At 35.9% G+C, this 23,021-nt stretch overlaps 2 protein-coding genes across 5 annotated transcripts; both read left to right on the top strand.

The window, feature by feature from the left end:
• The first annotated feature begins 1,286 nt into the window (after positions 1-1,286).
• Positions 1,287-8,180, top strand: LOC117425552 (uncharacterized). The gene is made up of 7 exons (XM_034042545.3): positions 1,287-1,588; positions 1,943-2,145; positions 3,138-3,236; positions 3,747-3,848; positions 4,572-4,682; positions 5,220-5,364; positions 5,991-8,180. The coding sequence occupies exons 1-7, from the start codon at positions 1,465-1,467 to the stop codon at positions 7,637-7,639; spliced, it is 2,433 nt and encodes an 810-aa protein (XP_033898436.3). The 5' UTR covers positions 1,287-1,464; the 3' UTR covers positions 7,640-8,180.
• Positions 8,181-10,966: 2,786 nt separating this feature from the next.
• LOC117425437 (tyrosine aminotransferase) lies at positions 10,967-22,515 on the top strand. Of its 4 annotated transcripts, XM_058993663.1 has the most exons (13): positions 10,967-11,046; positions 11,194-11,282; positions 12,214-12,441; positions 13,674-13,778; positions 13,928-13,995; positions 14,146-14,304; positions 16,422-16,560; positions 16,940-16,992; positions 18,390-18,542; positions 18,702-18,830; positions 19,808-19,891; positions 20,369-20,467; positions 20,977-22,515. In XM_058993663.1, exons 3-13 carry the CDS (start codon positions 12,228-12,230, stop codon positions 21,124-21,126), a joined length of 1,353 nt encoding a protein of 450 aa, XP_058849646.1. In that variant the 5' UTR covers positions 10,967-11,046; positions 11,194-11,282; positions 12,214-12,227; the 3' UTR covers positions 21,127-22,515. The 4 variants fall into 4 exon arrangements, with proteins under 4 accessions (XP_058849646.1, XP_058849644.1, XP_033898274.1 ...); XM_058993661.1 differs by having other exon boundaries at positions 10,967-11,282; XM_034042383.3 differs by lacking the exon at positions 10,967-11,046 and having other exon boundaries at positions 11,271-11,386.
• Positions 22,516-23,021: the final 506 nt, after the last annotated feature.

Below are 23,021 nucleotides of genomic sequence, written 5' to 3'. Positions count from 1 at the left end.
TGTGATACAGTGGCATAACATAAATGTGAAGTTGATATACCAATAAAAAGAATGTATGAACATTTTGTTACTATTTGCATGACATATATAACAATGTAAACAGTAGATAATATATTTGATTGTTACACTATTACCTGATATCCCAAGTAAATACAATAATGAAAACAGCAGGCACACATGCAGCATCCTGTATCTTATCCACTCTTTTGCCAACAAGTGGCAATATTTCATGAAACATAATGTACTCTGCCTTATAATACAGTATATACTGTTCTTTGTTAAAGGAAAACTTATACCAAGCAACTCTGAAGGGAGATGTATGTCTGAATCGTTTGTTTCTTGTTTTGTGACACTAACAGTTTTTGATTTTGTTTTATTTTCTACTGATTTTAAAATTCAGAACTATTGCCATGGAAACATAACAACCCCCAATGAATGGCAAATAGAATTTACAGACAGAAGGAATTTCAACAATAATTACATTTAGTTAATGGTGATGCTTTTCCTTTGGTGTATGGAAGGGATCTGTCTGTCTATCTGTCTGGATACACGATTCTCAAAGTATATACTGTAGCTAGAGAACCACATATCCAATTATGAACAAAGAAAGTCTAATTGATGTTAAAATACTGAAATGAGTCAAAAAAGTAAACCTGTCACTATTTTAGTTGGTTTATTCAATTAAAATGTCTTCTGAGTAAGAGCCAGTCTAATGCACATAACAGTGTAACAGAAAAAAAAAAAAACTAAAATTAACTTGATCTGTAGATTAGGCTGGCTGTATAAATACACTTTACTTCATCTAGCGAGCATTACAAATACGTAGCCCATTGGAACTGAAAAGCATCTCCCGCAATCCGGCAAAAGCACCATACCTCAATACATAACAAAATACCAAAAATAAAACAATAAAACAACTGCAATGAGAACCACTCACACTGATTGCAAGCATAATGAAAGATAAGGGAATATATATATATATATATATATATATATATATATATATATATATATATATATATATATATATATATATATATTATGTATTATATATATTATGTATTATATATATATTATATACAATATAAATTATTTACTGTACATACTCAAATGTTTTGAGCCGCGGCTGCTCCAGCGCAGTACCTCTTGAGAAGCTGCGCGGCTGTGCAGACTTTTAAGCCCGTGGATGCGTGACCTGGTGAAGTCTTTTCCGGCTGAGTTCACGCAGACGATGAATTTGGACAGGTTTTCGTGAACGCAGCCAGTTTAAAACAGCTTTGACACGTGAAGGAAGTTACGTAATATGAGTGCCTCCCAGAAGGAAATGATACTTGCCTGCACATGTCTTTGGTTTTCTGTCTCACGCTGGGCGTATTGATCAGGAAGAGTGAATGTATAAGTGTTAATGGGTGAAACCATTATTAATGTAAACGGCAGTTCCAGCGTCAGTGTATTCTGTACAGAATGTCAAGTGTGGCACAGGACGTTAACATCGCAGACCTCAGAAGATGCGTGCAGGTTATCCCTGAGTTAAGAAGCTGGATCCTGGATTACTTGTACAGACACAGGCAATTGGATATTGTGAGAGGTAGACATGAACTATAGTATTACATGTCTTGTAACTGTTGTTTACCAGAAAAAGCAAAATCGTATTGGCAAATAGAGACCAGGTGCCTTATGTAATACTGAAGAGGCTGTTTATGTGTTACTGTCTTGTTGTTTATTGTGGTTGTTTATCATCTGTGTGTGAACTATTTATCTCATGTGCCTATGGTTGTGTTTTGTTTTGTAAAACATAAATACATACAGTAATAAAAAGGAATATCAGGTATTAGATTTAGGGTACACTTGGGTTTGTTGTTATTGGTGTTTGTTTTTAGGGGTATACACAGACGCCAATACATCCATGTTAATTACACATTTGTATTTTTTTCTGGTGTAGGATTCACTGTGTTTGAAGACCTTTTGAATAGTGGTATTCTCCATCTTCGCATTCTAAGCACAGACATGTGGTCTGTGATGAAGAGTGAAGACACGGAGCATTTTCCAAGAATTCTGGAGTTTCTTGAGTGGAGTTATAAGCAGAACCCTGATCTGGTCTGTTTCAGGCACTATATCAAAATATGCACAGCACTGAAGGCAAAGGTAAGTCTAGTAAAACACTATGGAACCTGACCTGTATCTTCCACTACACAAAATAAGAGCAAAATCAAAATCCTGAGGCGGGGATTTTCCTGGATTTTGGTTGCTTTGACACGGAATGACCCAGCAGTGCTCGAGTTGCATTTAGACTGACTGTCTCCCATATGTATCTGTTATGTGACCATTTTCAGATGTTAAACATCAACAGCATAAATCCATTGAGCCTGAGATGCTTTTGTTGTCTTGTCCAGGTTCAGTGCTGTGCTATACATCTCCCTCCCTTACAATCTCTCCTCTTTTCCTTGCCTTCCCCAGTATCTGCTTAAACATCCAACCTTTGCTGTACAAAGATTTTAAATATATAATAAGTATTGTATTAAATATTGGAATATTTGGGCAAACTGTTGTATTCACTGTGTTCGTATTCGTTTATGTAAAATTATTTATAGAATACTATCAAAAAGGTAATGTGCAAAGGAAATCAATGCATAAGATATCTAAAATAAATACACATTCTTCAGTACTGAAGTGTGCTTCTATCCTTTTATTAATAGGTCATTTTGATGGGATACCAGTGCCACGTTTTATTCCAGTTGTTTTTTTGTTTTTTTTGTAAATTTTATTATTATTATTATTTTTAATTCTAATACGGGTATGGAATTAAGACTCCTATTCCAGGTTTTACTATGAATTTACCACAGTGTATAGGTAACAAGCTCAAGTGTATCTTATTAAAATCAGGAATTGATCAAACTGCTATGCAATGCAACCGTTATTTCCCTTTAAAACTGTATTAATAATACTAGCTCATTCAAAATTAAATAAATTAAATATTCATAATTTACATTTTGAAAGAATATTCAAACTTGATTGTTCCTGCACAAGCACATTTCTGTATCTGCAGGCTCCAGATGTTGACTATTAGTATTATAGTTGTGGGAATTTGCAAATCACTTATTTCAATTTCATTAATGTATTTTTGTTCCTTCTCCAAGATTATAGTAAATATGCTTGTGAAACAGCATAATCTGCTGAACATCCTTAAATCTCTCAACGAATTCTTCCCAGAGAATGGCCCCCAGTATGCTCAAGCTGTGAGTAAAAGCACCCTCATATTATATATAAAGTATATTACACATTTTGTGCTGAAATACAGTATCTAGCGTTGAATAACGTTTCACATTCAGTACTACAGAGTAGCTTTTTACCAGATCTCATTTTGGAACCAATCCTTCCATTCATTCAAATCCAGCTATTGAATGATTGCAGTGGCACTCTTCCAAAATCTGCTGTGTTGCTAAGCAGACGCAGAGCTTGATTTAAAAGGGGAAAAATCCCTGATTCTGCTGTTTTAATTTTGGCTTAAACTTACAATTCCGGTTGTTGCAGTGCATGTCCTGTGTGTAAAAACGGTCTTGATTTAATTCTGAGAAGTTTATTGTTTGTTTAAATTCAGATTTTTGATTTGAACACATAGAGTAGGAATTTGATCTCTTCAGTTCACATCCTTTTTGGTGGCTGGGAAACACAATGTTTCAGCATCCTACCTTTAAGAAATGCAAAGGATTTAATTTTGTTCCTCTCTGTTGTTTTTTGTTTTTCAGACAAGAAGAGATACTAAAAAATTAAGACTCTGTTTTCAACAATTTCGGAAGCTGGTTCTGAGAATGATTCGGGATGAACATTTTTGCAAGCAGTATATTGAGGTAAGAGCAACTGCTCTGCAAATGATCAAGAACAGATATGACCTCCTGACGGCAGGCAGGTGGGTGTATGTACAATTATCTATAGACGACCTTCCTTGGCACAAGTTATTGAATATTATTATTATCAGGGTGTGTGATCACTTTTTGTCTGTACTACTGTGTGTCACACATTTTACATACTGTATAGCTAGGAAATGTAGATGAAACTTGGTCTGGACATACTTTAGCTGAATGCTAGAGAACTGTTTTCCGATATTGCAGGTAAGTACACAGAAAATATACCTTCGTAGACAACAGACAGAGCTGAAATCCATGTGCTGTCCTGAGGTGATTTGAGACTTAAACCACTCGTAGTTACCAGGACTGCGGAAACTACACCTTTTTTTTTTTTATTGCTTTCAAAGAACACACTTATATAAATCACAGCAGGTTTGCAGTTTGCTGTTTCCTGAAAATATTTGATAGTCTCTGAGGCTTTATGCTTGATCTCTCTCTCTCTCTCTCTCTCTCTCTCTCTCTCTCTCTCTCTCTCTCTCTCTCTCTCTCTCTCTCTCTCTCTCTCTCTCTCTCTCTCTCTCTCTCTCTCTCTCTCTCTCTCTCTCTCTCTCTCTCTCTCTCTCTCTCTCTCTCTCTCTCTCTCTCTCTATATATATATATATATATATATATATATATATATATATATATATATATATAGAAAATCTTCTTTTTTCTCTCCTTTAGGTTGATCTAGAAAATGAATACGGTGAGCGGTTTACAAATGCTTTACAGAAGTTATTTTGGGAATACCTTGAAAGACTTGAAAGCATATTCCCTCCACCAAAGATAGAGCAGGTAATGAGTACAAGACATTAAATCCACGGGGTGGGGTACATGGCACAGTTGGGGGCATTCTTTCAAAATGATAGACATGTAGCATTAAGTAATATTCATGACTATCAGAAAAAAAATCAAATGATTAACTGTAATTGCAAACAGTACAGATGTAAGCAAAAATAAAATTAGTTCATATTTCAATTTGTTTTCAAGACATTTTATTTATGAACTACCTTTTCCCATTTAACTCATGTAACAAATTTAAAACTGTTGTTCAGTGCATTATACTCTGTGCATGAGTACACATATCAGAAACCTAGTCAACCAGATATTTATAAAGGAGGAATAAGTTTGCTCCAAGTGTTTCCTAATTTGTTGATACTGTTTCCTCATTTGTAGATACTGTTAAACGCTTGGCACTTTTTAGTGGTTTAATCTTTTTAAAACCTAGTGTGAAAACAGTATATAACAAACTAAAATCATGCCAATTTAATGACCTCACAATCTAGCTGTGTTCTGCTTGTATTTGTTTAATCTGTTTGTTTTATCTTGTAGCTCTTGACCGGTGAAATAAGCAGTGATTGTACCGAAGAGGAATGTATATTGGCAGAATTACTTCAAAAGCAGACCCTCAGTGTTCCTGACACGTTACAACGGCTTCTGCAGTGTATCGTGGAGCAAGACTGTTCACAGGAGTTAGGTATCATGCCATAAATATTTAGTTCCTTCTGTATAGGTAATTTTTTGTAACCCTTTTGATTTCGATTTCAATAATCTAAATAGAATGAAACACATCAACTACAGGTTAGGCCAAAATACAACGGGAACAACTTGTCTTTATTGAGAGACCACCGATCATAACTGACTTACCCACACTTTTAAAATCTAAGAAATGATTATTGTTTTATTTTGTTTATAATGAGTTATCATTTATTTAATTATACTTTTTAATTATTCAATTCTCAGTAATTATTATTTGTTTATTTAGCAGACGCCTTTATCCAAGGCAACTTACAGAGACTAGGGTGTGTGAACTATGCATCAGCTGCAGAGTCGCATACAATTACGTCTCACCTGAAAGACGGAGCACAAGGAGGTTAAGTAACTTGCTTAGGGTTACACAATGAGTCAGTGGCTGAGGTGGGATTTGAACCGGGGACCTTCTGGTTACAAGCCCTTTTCTTTAACCACTGGACCACACAGCCTCCTATGTTGAGTTAATAACATCTGGTTGATGTTAATCATGGTCTGAAACTATAAAAAGTTATAAAAAGTTAAAATTCAAAGATACTAACTGTGGTATTGTTTTTTGTTTTATATTGACAGTTCCAGTCAGCAGCCATGACAATAGTGAACCAAACCTGATAGCATCCAGTTTGGAAGAGTCTTTATATCAAGAAGGTAATTGCTTGGAGAGGGAAGGAGGATGTGAGAAAGATAGTAAAGAACAGCTGAATGTAGGTGAAGACAACAGTGGACTGATGGAAACCAATGATACAAATGGAACCATTTTAAGAGCCAGTTCTGATCTACAAATGAAGGGAAAAGAACAGGCAGCCGTGAAACAACCAAATAGACATGTCTCTCAGAGAGAAAATAATGTTTGTGTAGATATACTACAGTTACCAAATAACTCGAAGAGTTCACTGGTAAATGGAATCATGCCACATGGAACTGAAACATTCCAAGTAGGGACATCTCCAGTTTATGGAAAAGAAATTGAACAACTCAGTGAAGATGTTGAGGTTGGTGAGACATTGCATGAAACCACCACATCAGTGCTTGAAGATGTGTCTTATAATGACAGCGGTGACCAGGATGAAGAGAGCATGGATGTGATATGTCTTGGAGATTTTGATGTAACATTGCTTGAGGATTGCTCGCAGGGAAAAACTAATACAGATGCTTCTTTAGCTAATAACTCTTGTAGGCTAGAAGGTCCTAGAGTGGAGTCACATGCTTACTCTACCACACCAGTGTTTTCTGCTCTGAGAATGGATTCTACCTCGTTTGAAGAGTCTGAAGAAAACATGTCTCCACCTGACCCTTTCCAGTCCCAGAAACAAAGCCAGTTAGAGAAAGCCAGGGACCTAGTGCCTGTATATCATTGCAGTAGAAATGTCTTGAGTGAACCAAATGAATACCAGTTAGATACAGGCCATATACCGTACCAGCCAGGTGAAAGATGTGGACATCGCAACGACACCTTGACTGTATCAGTTGGAGATGTTGAGCAGCTACGAGTCAACATGAACCAAGGTGGTGATGCTGAAAAATTTCTGAATGACTACATGTTGTGTTCAGAAGAAAGCCGAGAAAGCATAAGCAGCCGTGACAGACAGACAGATATACAAAGCGTTGACTCGCTTCCAAATCAGACCTCTGCCCAGATGATTTCACCACTAATTTTGGGTTTAACCAGGAAATGTAAACCCAGTGCAGAGAAACAAAGTGAGAGCATGGTTTCCACTCCGACTCTGAATTCCGTTCATTGCACAAATGGTATTGTGTCGAAGCAAGACAAAGGGGTTAAGTTATCAATGGAATGCCAAAAGTTTATTTCGCACTCTGCCAACCTCCAGCCTGTTGTCCTGCTCTCCAGGTTAGTTTTAGATGAAGATCTGAACCAGTCCCTTGCTAGAGAGCCATTTGATGCTTATTCTTGGACCTCGGGTGCTGGATGTTTGTCTTGGGCTGGTTCCTCCACATTGGGTCCTGACACTGTAAGAAACCCAACCAAAGCACAAAGCAAAGAAGATAGCAATGATCAGGAATCAGCAGAAAATTCTTTTGTGAGCACATATACTTCTACAAGTGAATCCTGTCACACAGACCTCAGTGATTTTGAGTACATTCCATACTCTTCCCCAAAAGTCAGTGGCACAGTGCAATTGCACCGTGATGAATGTGGTAGATTTATTTCATTAAAGAAGGACCATAATAATTGGCTCCTGTCCCAAAGAAACAAAAGCTGACCTAAATAACTGACGTGGTCGTTTGACTTCAGGGCTTGAATTTCAGCACGGGAATCGCGCATTTTCCAAGTTGCACCGGCATATTTGCAACTTTCAGTGCGGGAAAATCCCACAGAGATATTTTAAGATGGCAAGCTACTGTGTTTTTCACCCAATTTAGAATGCCTGAAACACCAACAATCTCTAAAGAAGTGGGTGTCAGTGACGAAAGCACTATGAGCCTAGTTCTGGTTAAAATAAATAAATAAATAAATAAATAAAAAGTAGTGCTGGATATTTTAAGTGCCGCGAGACTTTATTCTCTCATACGTGATTCTCGGCCTCTATCTTTAAGCATTGGTTAAAAAGAAAAGCACCTTTTCCTTCTGCTGCATGCAAAAACTTCACGTCAGACAATGGCAAAAGCAATGGAGAGTGCTCTGTCTCGCAGTGATGAACAGCTGTTAGGTCTCCTGAAAGCAGCTTATTTTGAAGCAACACCAGTGTGAATGATGATGCAGTAAAAATAAATAAATAAATATATCGTTTTTTATATGCAAAAGTAACTTACGAGGTATCTTTTTGTTCTCATCCAGGTTACACAATGCTTTGAAGTTGAACATTGGGGATCCCTCCTTTCTCTATCAGGCACTTTTAAGAGCTGTTTCGTTTTGCATATTCAGAAGAACAGATATTTAAATTATTTGTGGAAATATTTAAGTGTTTATAATAGTACTCATGAAAATAAATAATTCAAGCTTTATTCTCCCCTCCTCCACATTTTCAATGAAGTGAGATTTGCTGGTACAATGCACATTATTTGTAAGAATCACATCCGTCCTGGATGTTTTTATTCTTAAAAGTGGACCAATATGATTACTGTGGTGAAGTGCTGCAGAATCGGTAGGTTAGTTTGAGACTATAATAAGAGCTTGTTCCCTGCAGTGTAACGGGTTGACCACTAGATGTCATGAGTTCCCGCATGTATGCATGGGGTCTGCATTTTGGCCTCCCTCCTTATATTTAAATTGCCCACACAGCCACAATGACAGACTGGAGTCTCTAGGTAAACTCCACAAGGTATCATGTAAGATTGTTTCACATTCCTCCTAGATTGTAGCCAGCTGGGGTAGGCAAAGGATTGTGACCATGAGTGTAAGTTCATCCCACAGATGCTCAATGAAATGACTGAAGCCTCTTGAACAACACAGGCAGTACCAGCACAGTGGGTGTTGTCAGGGTCTGTCAGAGTAGACATCAGAGATGGATTTGATCAACAACAATATTCAGGTACACCCAGGATGTTAGTGTCTTCCATGGGGGTGAGGGTTCTTCACCCTGGGAATATATGATGCTACCTGCTGTATTTATACAGTCCATTGTACAGTAACCCTTTCACTGACATGTTGCTTTAACCACTGGCCATCAATGATACACACCACACGCTTTGACATACAGTAGTTGTACTCTCCTCTGAATAAAGTTCCATTACAGGTGTAAAAGCACCTTAGTTTTAGTTTCCATTGTATTCAGTGTGTTTGACAATATCTGTTATTGAATACTGATCTACTGAAAACATACATTATCTGCATAACTTTGTGGTTACAAATACTATCTGTTTAGCTTTTGTATACATTTGCTATTTAGGTGTAATCAAGGTAAATCATGTGTTGCGTTGAAGCCTTTTCAATTGATGAGTGTTTATGGAAGGATAAAGCAATGGCTGTCTTTGAGTTACAGTACATGCCCAGTAGATTCAGTAAGTGTGATTACAAATTAGTTCAAGGTTTACACACCGAAGCTACTGTTCCTTTTTTTCTTTAAAACTATTAAACTTCATAGTCGTATGGACCGAGCCCATTTCAAAGGCAGTTGCTTGATTGTTAAGGTCAATTAACAATTTTAGTTTTCTGCTAATGTTCTTGTTCAGCCATACCTTCTTTTGTAGTCCATAACTTGGACCGTCATAATACCTGGATAACACAGTTACAAAGGGTTCCATCTTACATGCTGTGTTAGATTATAGAATAGACATGTTCATTACGTACAATATAAAACACTGCAGTGTCGCAGTTTATCAGAGTTACAACATGCTTCTCTAGCTCTGATGGACCCCCCTCGGCCTGTGGCAAGGCACTTCCTTTACATTTCAAGTTCAGAACACTGAATTCTCTCATTACACTTGGAAATAAAGACAAATTAGACAGGTGAGTAACAAACAGTACATTTGCAATGCAGCTAAATAGGACCTGATGCATTTCCAATTTGTAGATTGTTATTCGTATTTGTAATTGTAATCTTAAAAATACACTTCCTATACTGTTGTACACTATAGCTCAGCATTAAAGACAAATCCACTTAAAATTATTTGCACTACAGCTTTATAAAAAGGATCTCTAAGTGCAGGCAAACCATTTAATATTACTTCAAAAGGAAGTAATAAGTGGAGTTGACTTATTTCTGTTTTGTTTAAAACATATATATATATATATATATATATATATATATATATATATATATATCGCGCCCGCCCGCGGCCTGTGTGTGGATTTCCTCATCCTGTGTGATGCGCCTGCCTGCATTAACCGAGATCGCTACAATAATATATACAGATATTGTGATCGCGCTGCACACTCTCACGTTCATTGCCCCTTTTAAATATGACCCAGGACACAGAAATTGAGTTTTAGCTTTTAGCACTTTCGTGCAATTTGAATATTTACAAAAAGAAAACTAAAAATAAACACCTGGCTCTTACCAGCACTAACTAACACAGGCTGGAACCTTCTCTAATTACCAGACAGGTAAGCTTGTTTACTGGTTGCAAAACAAAACAAACACAGTTTTACACAGCACAATACAAACAAGGCTTTCTACTACCACGCTACCTTTCCTCTATGCTGTATACACAGCCCAGAACAGCCTGCTGCTTTGATGATTGCCAGGTGCAGGGGATAATTACTAATAAAACAATTGACAAATGTAATTAAACAATTAAAGAAATGAATGCTTTTCAGCCTGTGACCTCCTGGGAGGCATAGTCCTTTGCTCCCCAGGGCTACACTTTCTCACAGTGAAAGTGTAGTCCAGTGTTCAGCGATTACAATAACGTCCGTTAAGACATTTATTTTCAATCAGTAGAGTATATACTATATAATATACTTGCTTAACACATGGTAACAATTAAAACACAATAAGCAAACATTGTAATCTGTATTGTGCTATTTTTTTTTTCTTTCTACATACTATACATGTAATCTTTCAAATTCTATGGTTTTATTTCCCAAAGTGATATTAAGTGCGGTTAAAAATAAATTGTATGTGTAGTCATTATTAACGCGAGTGATATTATGTAGTGTTGACTGCTGTTCTACACGTTAGCACACCCTCCTGAAAATTCCAGCAACTAATTGTGAGTTAGTGATAAGGTAATTGAAACAAATGTTAACTGGACGCACAGGCGGTGTAAAAGCTGCTATTTACAGCAATATATGTATTTTATAGATTTACTGTAAACTGACTTACCTGGGTTTTTTTATTTTTTATTTTTTGGTTTTTTGGATTGATATGTGTAGAGGGGTGTGGGGCACAGCCCTCAGATTCCACCAATGGACGACGGAGGCGTGGTTCAACTCCCATTTTCGGGACAAATTTAAAGCATCTGGTAAAACTGTTTTCATTCATTCAATGATATTGTTTTTTTAAAGTTGGTGCTGCTGAAGTCTGTGCATTTGTCTTTTGATACCAGAAGGTAATTTTATTCATAAGGTATGCCATATTTTTTGCTTTACATTTTTTTTTATTTAACTCATTTTAAAATAAATAAATAGCCTATTAAGAGTGTTTTCTGAGTGTCTTGATTTCTGTGTTCATTAATTACAATAACGTTTTATAAATTCGAGTTCAAATAAAATAATAGTCGTTAAATATGTAACTTTTTAATTTACATGTTGTATTGCTACAAACGAATTTTGATGTAAGTGCTGGATACTGTTTTGAACGGCAGGAAGTGTTATTTTTATTAATTAATATTAATACAGCTTGCTTATTTTATTTATAAAAAAAAAGTATTTTTTTGTTAAATATTTACTTGACATTTGTAAAAAATATTGCTGTCATCGGAATTCAATAATAGTGCAAAAAAATCACAGAACGCTTAGTACTAATTGTATAATGTCAAACATTCTTTATATATATTTCTTTATAATGGATATATCTCCATAAATACAAACATAATAAAGTTTGGTTAATTTAGTTTTTTCATCATGAATATGTAAACTTTGGAATTTTTCATTTTCTTTCTAAAACTGTATGCAAGTGTATTTGACTGCTGCTGTAGGCTATTGTGGGAATGCAATGCTGAGAATAACGGTACTGTAGTTTAGCTTATCTTTGGTTCCTGTTTTTCTGGAGCCCTGGACGCGCTCCAGTGTAAATGAAATGTTCTTACGTCATCAGTTTATGTCAATCACTGTTTCCAAGTCGGACGGTAAATAGTATAGGTAAAAAACATCAGTCATTTCTAAATAACTGTCTTTGGCAAACTGCAATGTAGTAGCCTATTATGTATGTAACTTTACATATTTTTTTATAAGGTCCTATTATTAAGATGGAGCACGAATCATATGGGATCCAGGTAAATGGTAACAGTGTCCACCATGTTAACATGAGCCTCTACCAGGCAAAAATGAAAATCAGGAAGCCCAAATGGAATATCAAAGCCTCTGAGATGTCCAGAAAAACTTTTAACCCTATCAGGGCTATCGTGGACAGCATGAATGTTGAACCAAACCCAAGCAAAAATATGATAGCGTTGTCTATAGGTAAGTAAAAATCGAACACCTTTATAAGATTTTAGAATATTTCTGAAATGTTCCAGTTTTGCCATCTCATAGTCAAATGTTTTGTAGCCCTGGATGAAATTGCAATTGGAAAAAGACGGCAGTCTTGACAACAGAGCACGGTTCAATAGCTTTCAGGCTCTTTATTTGCATCAGCAGGTTCTCAGCAAGTAACACAGCTCACAGTACACTATTCTACACTCTCCGAATCCACACACCTGATGCACCCTCTTTTATCCCCCCACAGACACAGACACAGAAAACACAAAGTTACAACTATGTGAGGCTAAACAAATCAGCACTGACCTTTAATTAACAGCAATGTAATATATTATCACGTTCCTCACCCAATCGGAGTCCTGTACAGCCACATGAACGTGAACTGGTGACCCGCGTATAAACTGCCTGGTCCCTCTGCAAGTCCCAGCACCCTGCTGTATTGTGCAAGCAATCAAGTCCTGCAAGTTAACACTTGTGGAATGGAGTACAGTCACAGACAAAGCCAGTCCGCCTGCACCCGCCGCTACAGTATTAATTGCAACAATCTACTTGTCATCCTAGCCTTTTCTCTGCCTATTGAAATGTATCAACATAAAAGAAACCATAAACCTCCATATTCAAAATTGTTTCCCCTTCAATAATCCCTCAAATGTAACCACAAGAATCACTGGCACTGGTGTAATATGAACAGGGGCTTGTTTTACACTGATGCAAAACCAAAAAACACATACAGTAGATATTAAACTGAAATGTTAAACTGTAAGAGAACGTGGTCTGTATCTAATAATTATGGTTTATTGCTTGACAGCAAAGAAATTCAATTTAAAATTATACACAGGTGCTACCGGCTTATACTGTACAATATTATTTAAAGCTCTTATCCTGATGCAATGCCTTATTTGTTTTTTAATTGTAAAATCATATTTTTTGTAATTTTACTTACTATTTTTAAATTAATGTATTACACTTTACATGTAAAATGTAGACAGGTGAGAGATAGATAAGGTTTCTTGAGCTACAGCTCAAAATATGGATGGTTAAATTAAAGAAAAATAGAACAACAAAGCACAGACTCCAAACGATGGACTCTACTCCATAGGTGGGGCAATGCCCTTGTAAACTGTGACATTGAAAGCTGAATGTGCTGTAGATACTTTTATAATTGTTGTTGTTTGTGTTCCCGATCTTCACACCACAGTCTTCTTTTTAACCAGGTGACCCAACCATTTTTGGAAATCTTCCCACTGATGACAATGTTCTACAAGCCATGAAGGAAGCTATTGATTCAAAAAGATTTAATGGCTACGCACCTGCGATAGGTATGTTATTGTGTTACTACAGTAGATTCCTGATCAATTTAGAGAATATTCATCAATAGCACAGAATAAAAGGACTTGGTGCTATGCCAACCCTAATGCATAACAGATTTATGGCAGAAATATTTTGAAAATAATTGTTTGCTGTGTAGGTTATCAGAAAAGTCGGGAGGCTGTTTCCAATTTCTACAGTTGTCCAGAAGCCCCTCTGGCTGCCAAGGTACTTTTTCATTTCTCCCAGTTCATCAGGACAGAAAAATAAATCGCTGCAAATGAAAATGACAAAAAATATGAGCAGTATTTAGAATCAAACGTTGATGCATGTTTCTAAGTTAGTTGATATAATGATCAGTGCATTGTTTCCCATTAGGATGTTATCCTTACAAGCGGATGCAGTCAGGCCATTGAGCTGGCGATTGCTGTGCTGTGCAACCCTGGGCAGAACATCTTGGTACCCCGCCCAGGGTTCTCTCTGTATAAAACACTGGCAGTCTCCATGGGTATTGATGTCAAACTGTACAATTTACTGGTATGCTATGATTTTTTATTTAAAAATTACATTAAAAAAGTTGAGATTTGCCACTAAACCTTTTGGGGGAGTATATGTTACTGACATACTTGTTTAACAAGTTCCAGTATGATGTGCAGCATTTATTCCTCCTTCCATCTCATAATCTTTGTTACACCAGTTTATATCTTGAATAGACACTTACATTAATACATATAACTAATCACTCGTACAGTTTTAAGGGAACTTTCATATGGACATTCTTCAGCACAAAGTATTAGAACCTGGAGGTATAAGTCCGTCACATTTGTATTTAACCATCCCTGTGAGGGGAAGTAAGATGCAATTATCAATCCACCGTTGCAACTTCAAGGGCAGCAGTGTGGAGTAGTGGTTAGGGCTCTGGATTCTTGACCGGAGGGTCGTGGGCTCAATCCCAGGTGGGGGTCAGTGCTGCTGTACCCTTGAGCAAGGTACTTTACCTAGATTGCTCCAGTAAAAACCCAACTGTAAAATGGGTAATTGTATGTAAAAATAATGTGATAACTTGTAACAATTGTAAGTCCTCCTGGCTAAGGGTGTCTGCTAAGAAATAAATAATAATAATAATGGACACTGTACTTTATATTGAGGAAATATTTTGTTTAACAATCACCAATTTTGATTAATTCAATCAAGTTGACAGTAACCATTTTTAAATGTTAAAGGATTTTTTTCTCATGTATTATTTAGATCATTTTAGCAAAGTCCTTAACAGTCCTTTTAAAAAAAAGTTTTGTGAATAGGGCCCAGATGACTCTTTGAGAAATATTTATGGAAAAATATTAACACAGCTGTAAATTATATATACTGTGGTTGAGTTCAGATGAGTTCAATTAAAATGTGTATTGATGCAAATTTAAATTCCATTTGAAAAAAATGGGATCAGACAGATGCTGCAGGGTGATCAGAGTTTGGCAATGATTAACTGATGTACTGTTTTGTTTGGTTATTTGGAGAGATAAGAAGCTTTGCATCCAATGTACCTATCAGCAGTGTATACACACATACACATACCAATACTAGTGCAAAGCAGAGACATATGTAATCACCTGTTCACCTCTTCAATCATATCAGCTCAAGGGTAGATACTCATTAACATAGTACTGTAGTTTATTTCAATTATAGATAACCTTTAGGTTATAGATAATCTTTAGGGACCTTCACAGAAATGCAGCCTACACTAGCAAAACTGGAATTGTTGCAGTCAGCTAATAAGAACCTGTCCACAACTGCACAATTGTTTTGAATTGCTACGTTAAATTGTAACTATTTTAATTTGGAAAAATGTATCAAACATAATTAAGAAGAGCAAGCTGCCTTCTGCCAGTTCTGTTGGCAGTTCAACGCTTGTCTTCTTTCTATTCCTTAAGGCTATTATCTTCAAGTATTGCTCATCCTTGTTCGACAGCTTTTTGGGTCTTCCAATCCTGGGTTTGTCAATTACAGATGATGTTTCTCTGTACTTGTTGATTATGCTTCGGCTACCACACCTTGAAAATCAAGTGATGCAAGCTATTTCACTCAATGTTTTTTCTTCTTTATGCAAGTCGAGGTTGTTATAATAGTAGAAAACACTAGTGGAGGCATTGAGTAAATTGTTGACGCTCCTATGCATCAGAGTAGAAAAATGCAACATGTCTAAGACTTTTGCACAGCAGTGTATATATAAATAAAGAAATGCATAACTTTTTATAAAGCACAGTATTTACAGTATAGAATGTAGTTTGACTACCTTAGTCAAAGCTGTAATATGAACCAGTCAGTAACATAAAAGGAGACCAATATGATATTCATTTTTGACAGAAAACTCCAATGAAAGGGACATTTTCAATTTATTATTATTATTATTTGTTTATTTAGCAGACGCCTTTATCCAAGGCGACTTACAGAGACTAGGGTGTGTGAACTATGCAGCAGCTGCAGAGTCACTTACAATTACGTCTCACCCGAAAGACGGAGCACAAGGAGGTTAAGTGACTTGCTCAGGGTCACACAATGAGTCCGTGGCTGAGGTGGGATTGGAACCGGGGACCTCCTGGTTACAAGCCCTTTTCTTTAACCACTGGACCATACAGCCTCAATATTTTTTTTTTCAGCCTGAGAAATCCTGGGAAATCGATCTCAAACACCTGGAATCGCTAATTGATGATAAGACTTGCTGCATTATTGTCAACAATCCTTCTAATCCCTGTGGGTCGGTCTTCAGCAAATCACACATCCAGAAGATCATCGCAGGTCAGCCTCAATACAGAAAGATTCACTTGAACCAATAGAAATAAAAAAAGAAATGCACGGTCCTGTATTTAGTCCAGAGTGGTTTATTATTGTATAGATAGTCTTATTGGCAATTTCTTTATATAGTTTAACATCTGTGTTTGTCTCTGTAGCCTGTCATCTGAATCACACTTTGCTATTCTGTATAAATTATATTGTCCAACATATGTTTGCTCCCATTTTGTCATGTAGCACAGCGTCCTGCCTTTTTGTGTATGTGAGCCATATTGAACCATATAACTACTTTCTAGAAATGCATCTTGTTTAGGGTTCATTGTAAAGTATTAATTCACTCAGTGTATAATATACCATTTACTGAAAAGCACCCCTCATTTTTTAGTTGCTTCCAGGCACTGTACCCCAATACTGGCTGATGAAATCTATGCTGAAATGGTAAGTGTAAATGTTTGCTATATAACAGTAAACAAAAACAGATTTTTTTTTTATATTTGACATATGTGACTGAATGCGGTACCCTGGAGTAACCCAAATACATATAGCAAACCTTAAAAATGATTTTAACATGTATGCAATTGGATTTCTCTCTGCAGTTTACAGGACATTGCAAAAGTAAGCTTCCATGGTTTTAGATAATAAGCTTTTGCTTTCTAGGGCAGACTGCTCTGCAATGCAGTGGAGCCCCTTCGCATTCTAGAGCCCCCTGGCTGTTACTATGGTCTTTTTAATAAGTAACATGTGTGCCAATGACTTTGCAGCTTTTACTTCTATACATGTTTTGACATTAGGGCCCCTAGCATATGCACAACTTTAGCAATGCATCTGATTCGCTAAGCAAGGTGTTACAGCTCTAGATAGCACACACTAATTCTTTTCAGATGGTGGAAAGTTGTCTGTACTCCTGCATCACTACACCTACAGTACATGTGCCCAGCCCATAATAATAATTAAAAAAAAAAACAAACATATATTTGAAACAAATTCCTTTGCAAGTGTATGTCTTTTACTTGGCCCTATACAAATAATGCTTTTCAAGCTTTATTATGTATAAATAACATTCAAATTCTGTTTTTTTTTTAAAATAGAAATGTGTTTCCTGAATGCATTAAGACTTTGTTAGTTTATATGTTACTTTTGTATTTCTGTCTTTTGAGAAACAGCATTTTTCATTTTTTCCCTGATTAAAATGTCCTTTGTTCTAACATTGTTGCATGTTATCATTAAGCATCAAATGTACAGTAATATTAGATTTTTAGTTGACTACTGTACATTCGACTAATATTGGACAACACCCTATTAGTTTGCTCTTCACACTTTAATGGTGATCTTAACTTACTAATGATTGCGACATACAGTAGTGTGAACATTTATTAGAACACCTCAAGATTTGTCAATGATATCCTTTATTATATACCTATCTGCATGAAACCCTCTGGGGTTTTCGGTCAGTAATTGGTGACATAGAAATAATCGTGTGAAAATTTTAGACCACTTTGTGCTTCAATTAGGTATCTAGACAACTTTTAAAAAGTCTCATGCATTTTACCATTTGTGGCTATGTGTTCCTTTTCACTGTTTTAAACTAATTGCATGTGTGGTCTGTTCAAGTCATAAATGGCATTAGACAATCGCTAATTTGTCTATTTTGACAATTTTCCAAGATTTTCAGTTCCAGTGGTTTGATTTCATATGCACAACAAATCCAAACAGAAGCAATGGGCTGTTCTAATAACGGTGCACCCTACTGTATGTGTCTATATATACTATGTGGTGGCGCAGTGAGTGAATGCACTTTGTTGTATTTTTAGTTTATACCTTTGATGTGCTCACAGGTCTTCTCTGGCTGCAAGTACACCTCTGTGGCTTCTCTGAGCACGGATGTCCCAATCCTGTCTTGTGGTGGTTTAGCAAAGCGGTGGCTTGTACCTGGATGGAGACTGGGATGGATTCTGATTCACGACAGAAAAAATGTATTTGGCAATGAGGTAAAGATCAGCATTTCACAGGATGTATTTTACTGTAGAAGATTAGCAATGTAGCAAATTTTCTTTGTGCTTTTTTTTTTTTTTACCTAGTTACACAAGGAAATTGAAGAATTAAAAAACATAATGAACAATAAAATATGTCTTAATGTTTTATTTCAGATAAGGGAAGGCTTAGTCAAGCTAAGCCAGAGAATTTTGGGGCCGTGCACAATTGTTCAGGGAGCACTGGAAGCCATCATTAATAAAACGCCTCAAGAATTTTATGATAACACTATCAGTTTCCTGAAGGTATGTGATGATTTTTTTTTTTTTTTTTGTTCCCTTTGGATACACTTTAAATGACAGGAACATTAACCTTTACTATACTTTGAAGTTGAAGGCCTTTATCCCTCTGTGCCTAGAAGTGTGTTTAACATCAGGCAGTGCTACCGTCTGCTATCTCTAGTGTAAACTTACTAAAGATAAATCAACCAGTAGGAACTGGGTGAGCATTGATGGACTGAATGACCTCCTCTTAAAGGATCCCAATGACTCGGATTCCCTTTCCATGCTCTTGACTTCTTTCTGTGTCTTCTAATTCAGTCTGTATTTACACCTGACCTATGTCTAAATATACAGATCATGGTGTCTTCTTCATACAAGTGGAAATACACACTTTAAAAGCTGCTTTCTCCCTCTAAGTAAAATCCTTCCAAGAACTTTTTTTTTTTTTTTTTAAACAAACATGGTCATCCAAACCTGAAGGTTATTTCATTCTGGAGAAGACTTACCAGTCAATCCTTGCACAAGTACTGTTGCAAACCTAGCAAAGTAGAAACAACTACTAACCCAGACTAACCTTATTATTCACGTTTGTGACATGGGTGTTTTTCTCCGTTTTAGAAAAGATGACTTATTGAATGCCCATCTCTGTTTATTACTGTAAACACTTTGTATCCTTAATACCCCTAATGGGTGTTTCTACTATCTAACATAATTGTGTTGTGTCCCAGATAAAACACCATCCTCATGTTATTTTAGGACCAAAGGGGAAATCAGAAAGTGTACAAAGTGTTACATCAGGACATCAGTCGGTTAACATTAAAGCTGTAAATATTCATCTAAAATTGCATGGGTACAAATTCAAGGTTGCAGTCACATCACTCTGTTTGATTTTTGATAACAAAATGTACTTTTTCATTTACCTTGCTGAAAAGTCATAATGGTGGGCTGCCAGACAGAAACTGTACTTTCTATAATCTTTTTTTTTTTTTTTTTCATTCTAGTCCAATTCAGACATATGTTACACTGCTCTGTCTACAGTTGCTGGCCTCCGACCAATCAAGCCATCAGGTGCCATGTATCTGATGGTAAGTAAATTTCAGTTTGAAAACACACTGTTCATTTTGTTATGTTTTGTTTTCTTCGTACAAATCCTTTGAATAAAGCCAATGGAAACTAGAATAGCCTCATTCACTAAGGCTGCCACGTGTACATTGGTCAGGACTTCTAAAAAAAAAAAATAGATGTTAAATTAAAACAAATAAACCATCTGGGGTTTTAGTAGTAAATAGTACATTATACACACTTATAGTAGTAAAGAAGGTCAAACACAAAATCTGCAAGCTGCAGGAAAAGATAACTTGTGTATATGTGAAAACAAGTGGCTAATTTGTATACAACGCAATGTTAAGTACAGACAAAGGGCAGACTTTACTTTTGATTTTACCAGTGAAAGCCACCTCAAACTTCCCTGGAAGATTATATTGCAGGCCATGATTTTAACATTTTAAATAATTGGTTGTTTTCACAATACACTGATACTATTAACTTTTGGTTCATTTCAGGTTGGAATCAATATGGAACACTTTCCAGAGTTTGAGAGTGATGTGGATTTCACAGAGAAGTTAATAGCAGAGCAGTCAGTCTTCTGCCTTCCTGCCACGGTATGATTCCTATTTGACACTAGTTGCAGTGATTCTGAGCTGAAAGAATACAGCAAAGACTTGGATGCAACCACAAGAGGGCAGAATAACTGCCTGAAAAGCTGATTGCCATGCTGGTTAGACCTCAAGTGTTCTGCCAGCTTGCATTGAAGAAGGCACTATCCAAAATGTAGCCTATACTTTTATCTTAGAATTCTGATTGAGCATTTTAAATTGTGATTGTCAATAAGATCTTAATTTTGCCCTCTAAATGTTTATTAAATAAAAAAAAAGCATATAGTATTTCAGATAGAGCACCACCCTTTGGTACGTGAATCATCTTCTAAAGTGATTGGCATGTGGGCAGTTTTGTTTTAGTTAAAGGTGTCACTCCACCTTTTCATATGAAATGTTGTCACACAGATAGAACATATAATAGTAATGTACTTTTTGAATAATTATTCATCACTTCTAATGCACGATGCGTGATCCAAATTGTAAGAAAATATCCTACAATTCTTTCCCCCCAGTGCTTTGAGTTCCCAAACTTCTTCAGGATCGTGGTGACGGTGTCAGAGGATATGATGTTGGAGGCATGTACCCGGATTAAGGAATTCTGTGAACAGCATTACCATCTGCACACAGACAGCATCATACAAGACATAGAGTGTGACAAGTGAAGTGTGTTTAGTGATGCCACTGCTGGTAACATGGAACACTTGATTTTAGTCTCATTCAACTCACAAACTCAGGAAATAATTCAATATGAATTAATTGTAAATTTGCAGACATTATTTTAAAATGTTACCTACAACCTTTTAAAATAAGACCTACCAGGAAAATGTAATACTCCAGCTACGAGGATAGATTATAGGCATCTGCCCATCTAAATCTGTATAGCAACACTTTAGTGAAACAAGTGAGGAACCTGTAAAGCTACTCTGACCTACCAAAAATATATTACACTTTATACTTGGTGCTGTCCCCATCTCCCTTGACTTTTGTAATAACACATGACTGAGGTGCTTCCTGTACTTGAGCTGATTGATTGGTAGAGCAGATATTAAATTGGGATGGCATTTTCATGCCAGGTACAATTTGGTGTTGAGTTTCTACATGTTTTGGTAAACAAGAATTAAGTAACTATGTTTCATGATTCTTACACCTGATTGGCTGAGCATTTGGAAGCTATAATTTAGGAATATCTTGCTCAGTTTTCTTGAAACTATAAACGGTAATTAATTATGAAGGTATATTTTCATAATAGTGATTGCTCTAATAATGTAGTTACTGCTGAAATTCAAAAGCTTTTAAAACACAATTTGGTCTTACTTTTTATTGTCACATTAAACTCTTTCTTGACTATTCTTTGTAACCTAAAAAATGCAACTATTTGTCGAGGTAATTTATATAGCAAAAAATGATACTTTATTTGAAGTGCAGTTAACACAGCTATTATTTTGTATGTTGTAAATATGAATGTTATTGTTATTTAACCCTCCTACTTTTAATATGATGGTGCCTTGCCTCATCATGGTTTGTACCAAATATATTTTAAAATGTTTCTGTATGTTTATGAACCAACATCAACATAAAAATGCTCTCATAAAATAATGTTACTTAATACTTGTATTTTAAGATATGTAGAAATACTAGAACAAAACTATAAAATTCTGTGACAAATGTTTGGACTAGAAGTCTTTACCAATGAAGAGATTGTAAAGTCGTCTTTTTAAAATGCTTTATCATGTATATCTGTTAGTCACCTGATTCAACTGTTTACTGCTATAGTTTATTCACAGTAAATGTGTGAAATTGGTGAGAATGGCTTTAGTTTGCATGTGCTGCATTTTATTATTATTAGAAATATAATTATAGCATTTAATTTTCAGCTTTTAAATATATACTTTTATTCACTTAACATTTTTTTTAAACCAGTGTTGCCTGTTGAAAATGTTAATCACTGTTTTTATACCACAGTGCAGTTATTTACATATACAGCACTTGGATATGTTTGTTTGCAGTTGTCAGTTCCAAAACATTAATAATAAAAAATACATTGAAATGGATTATTGGAGTTGGACACAGTTCATTTCTCAGCTCTGTTTGTCTGTCCGTTCGACTGTATGTCATTTTAGGGTACTGCTTATCCAGTCTGTTACTTTCATTTATATATGCACATGTAGTTTATATAGTTCATAGTGATAAGCATGCATGATAACACATACTAGTATTACAAGCACGCTATTATATACAAATAACACATTCGCACACTCTTACTCTATTAGATAATGCTCAACAAAACCTGCGCGGCTATAGTTACTTTTAGAAAAACAGAAGAGTAGAGTTTCCCAAAAAATAACACATCGGCACACATAGTTGTAAATAAGAACAGAATTGAAATGTACAGTATGCATTTAATTACAGGCAGTCTACAGCAGGTACAAGGAGCTTCGGTCAAACATTATGTTATAGTCCTTATAAAAGTCTGTTATAGTAAAAGCATAGGAAAGTCTAACAAAGCGTAGTGAAAGCATGGTAAAGCATAGATGAGCATTACAAAGCCCAGAGAGGT

The sequence above is a fragment of the Acipenser ruthenus genome, chromosome 20 (genome assembly GCF_902713425.1).
Source record: "Acipenser ruthenus chromosome 20, fAciRut3.2 maternal haplotype, whole genome shotgun sequence".
Taxonomy (NCBI): Eukaryota; Metazoa; Chordata; class Actinopteri; order Acipenseriformes; family Acipenseridae; genus Acipenser; species Acipenser ruthenus.
Note: the sequence above shows the minus strand (reverse complement) of the source record. Positions and strands in the feature narration are given on the sequence as shown.

What these genes read in the sequence shown, in the direction of transcription:
- LOC117425552 (XM_034042545.3), top strand. Translation starts at nt 1,465, where the DNA reads ATGTCAAGTGTGGCACAGGACGTTAACATCGCAGACCTCAGAAGATGC. An exon ending in TTTGCAAGCAGTATATTGAG is followed by an intron (nt 3,849 to 4,571) that starts GTAAGAGCAACT and finishes TCTCTCCTTTAG; the next exon opens with GTTGATCTAGAAAATGAATA. An exon ending in AGACTGTTCACAGGAGTTAG is followed by an intron (nt 5,365 to 5,990) that starts GTATCATGCCAT and finishes TTATATTGACAG; the next exon opens with TTCCAGTCAGCAGCCATGAC.
- LOC117425437 (XM_058993661.1), top strand. Translation starts at nt 11,186, where the DNA reads ATGTGTAGAGGGGTGTGGGGCACAGCCCTCAGATTCCACCAATGGACG. An exon ending in TCAAACTGTACAATTTACTG is followed by an intron (nt 14,305 to 16,421) that starts GTATGCTATGAT and finishes TTTTTTTTTCAG; the next exon opens with CCTGAGAAATCCTGGGAAAT. An exon ending in TCTTCTGCCTTCCTGCCACG is followed by an intron (nt 20,468 to 20,976) that starts GTATGATTCCTA and finishes CTTTCCCCCCAG; the next exon opens with TGCTTTGAGTTCCCAAACTT.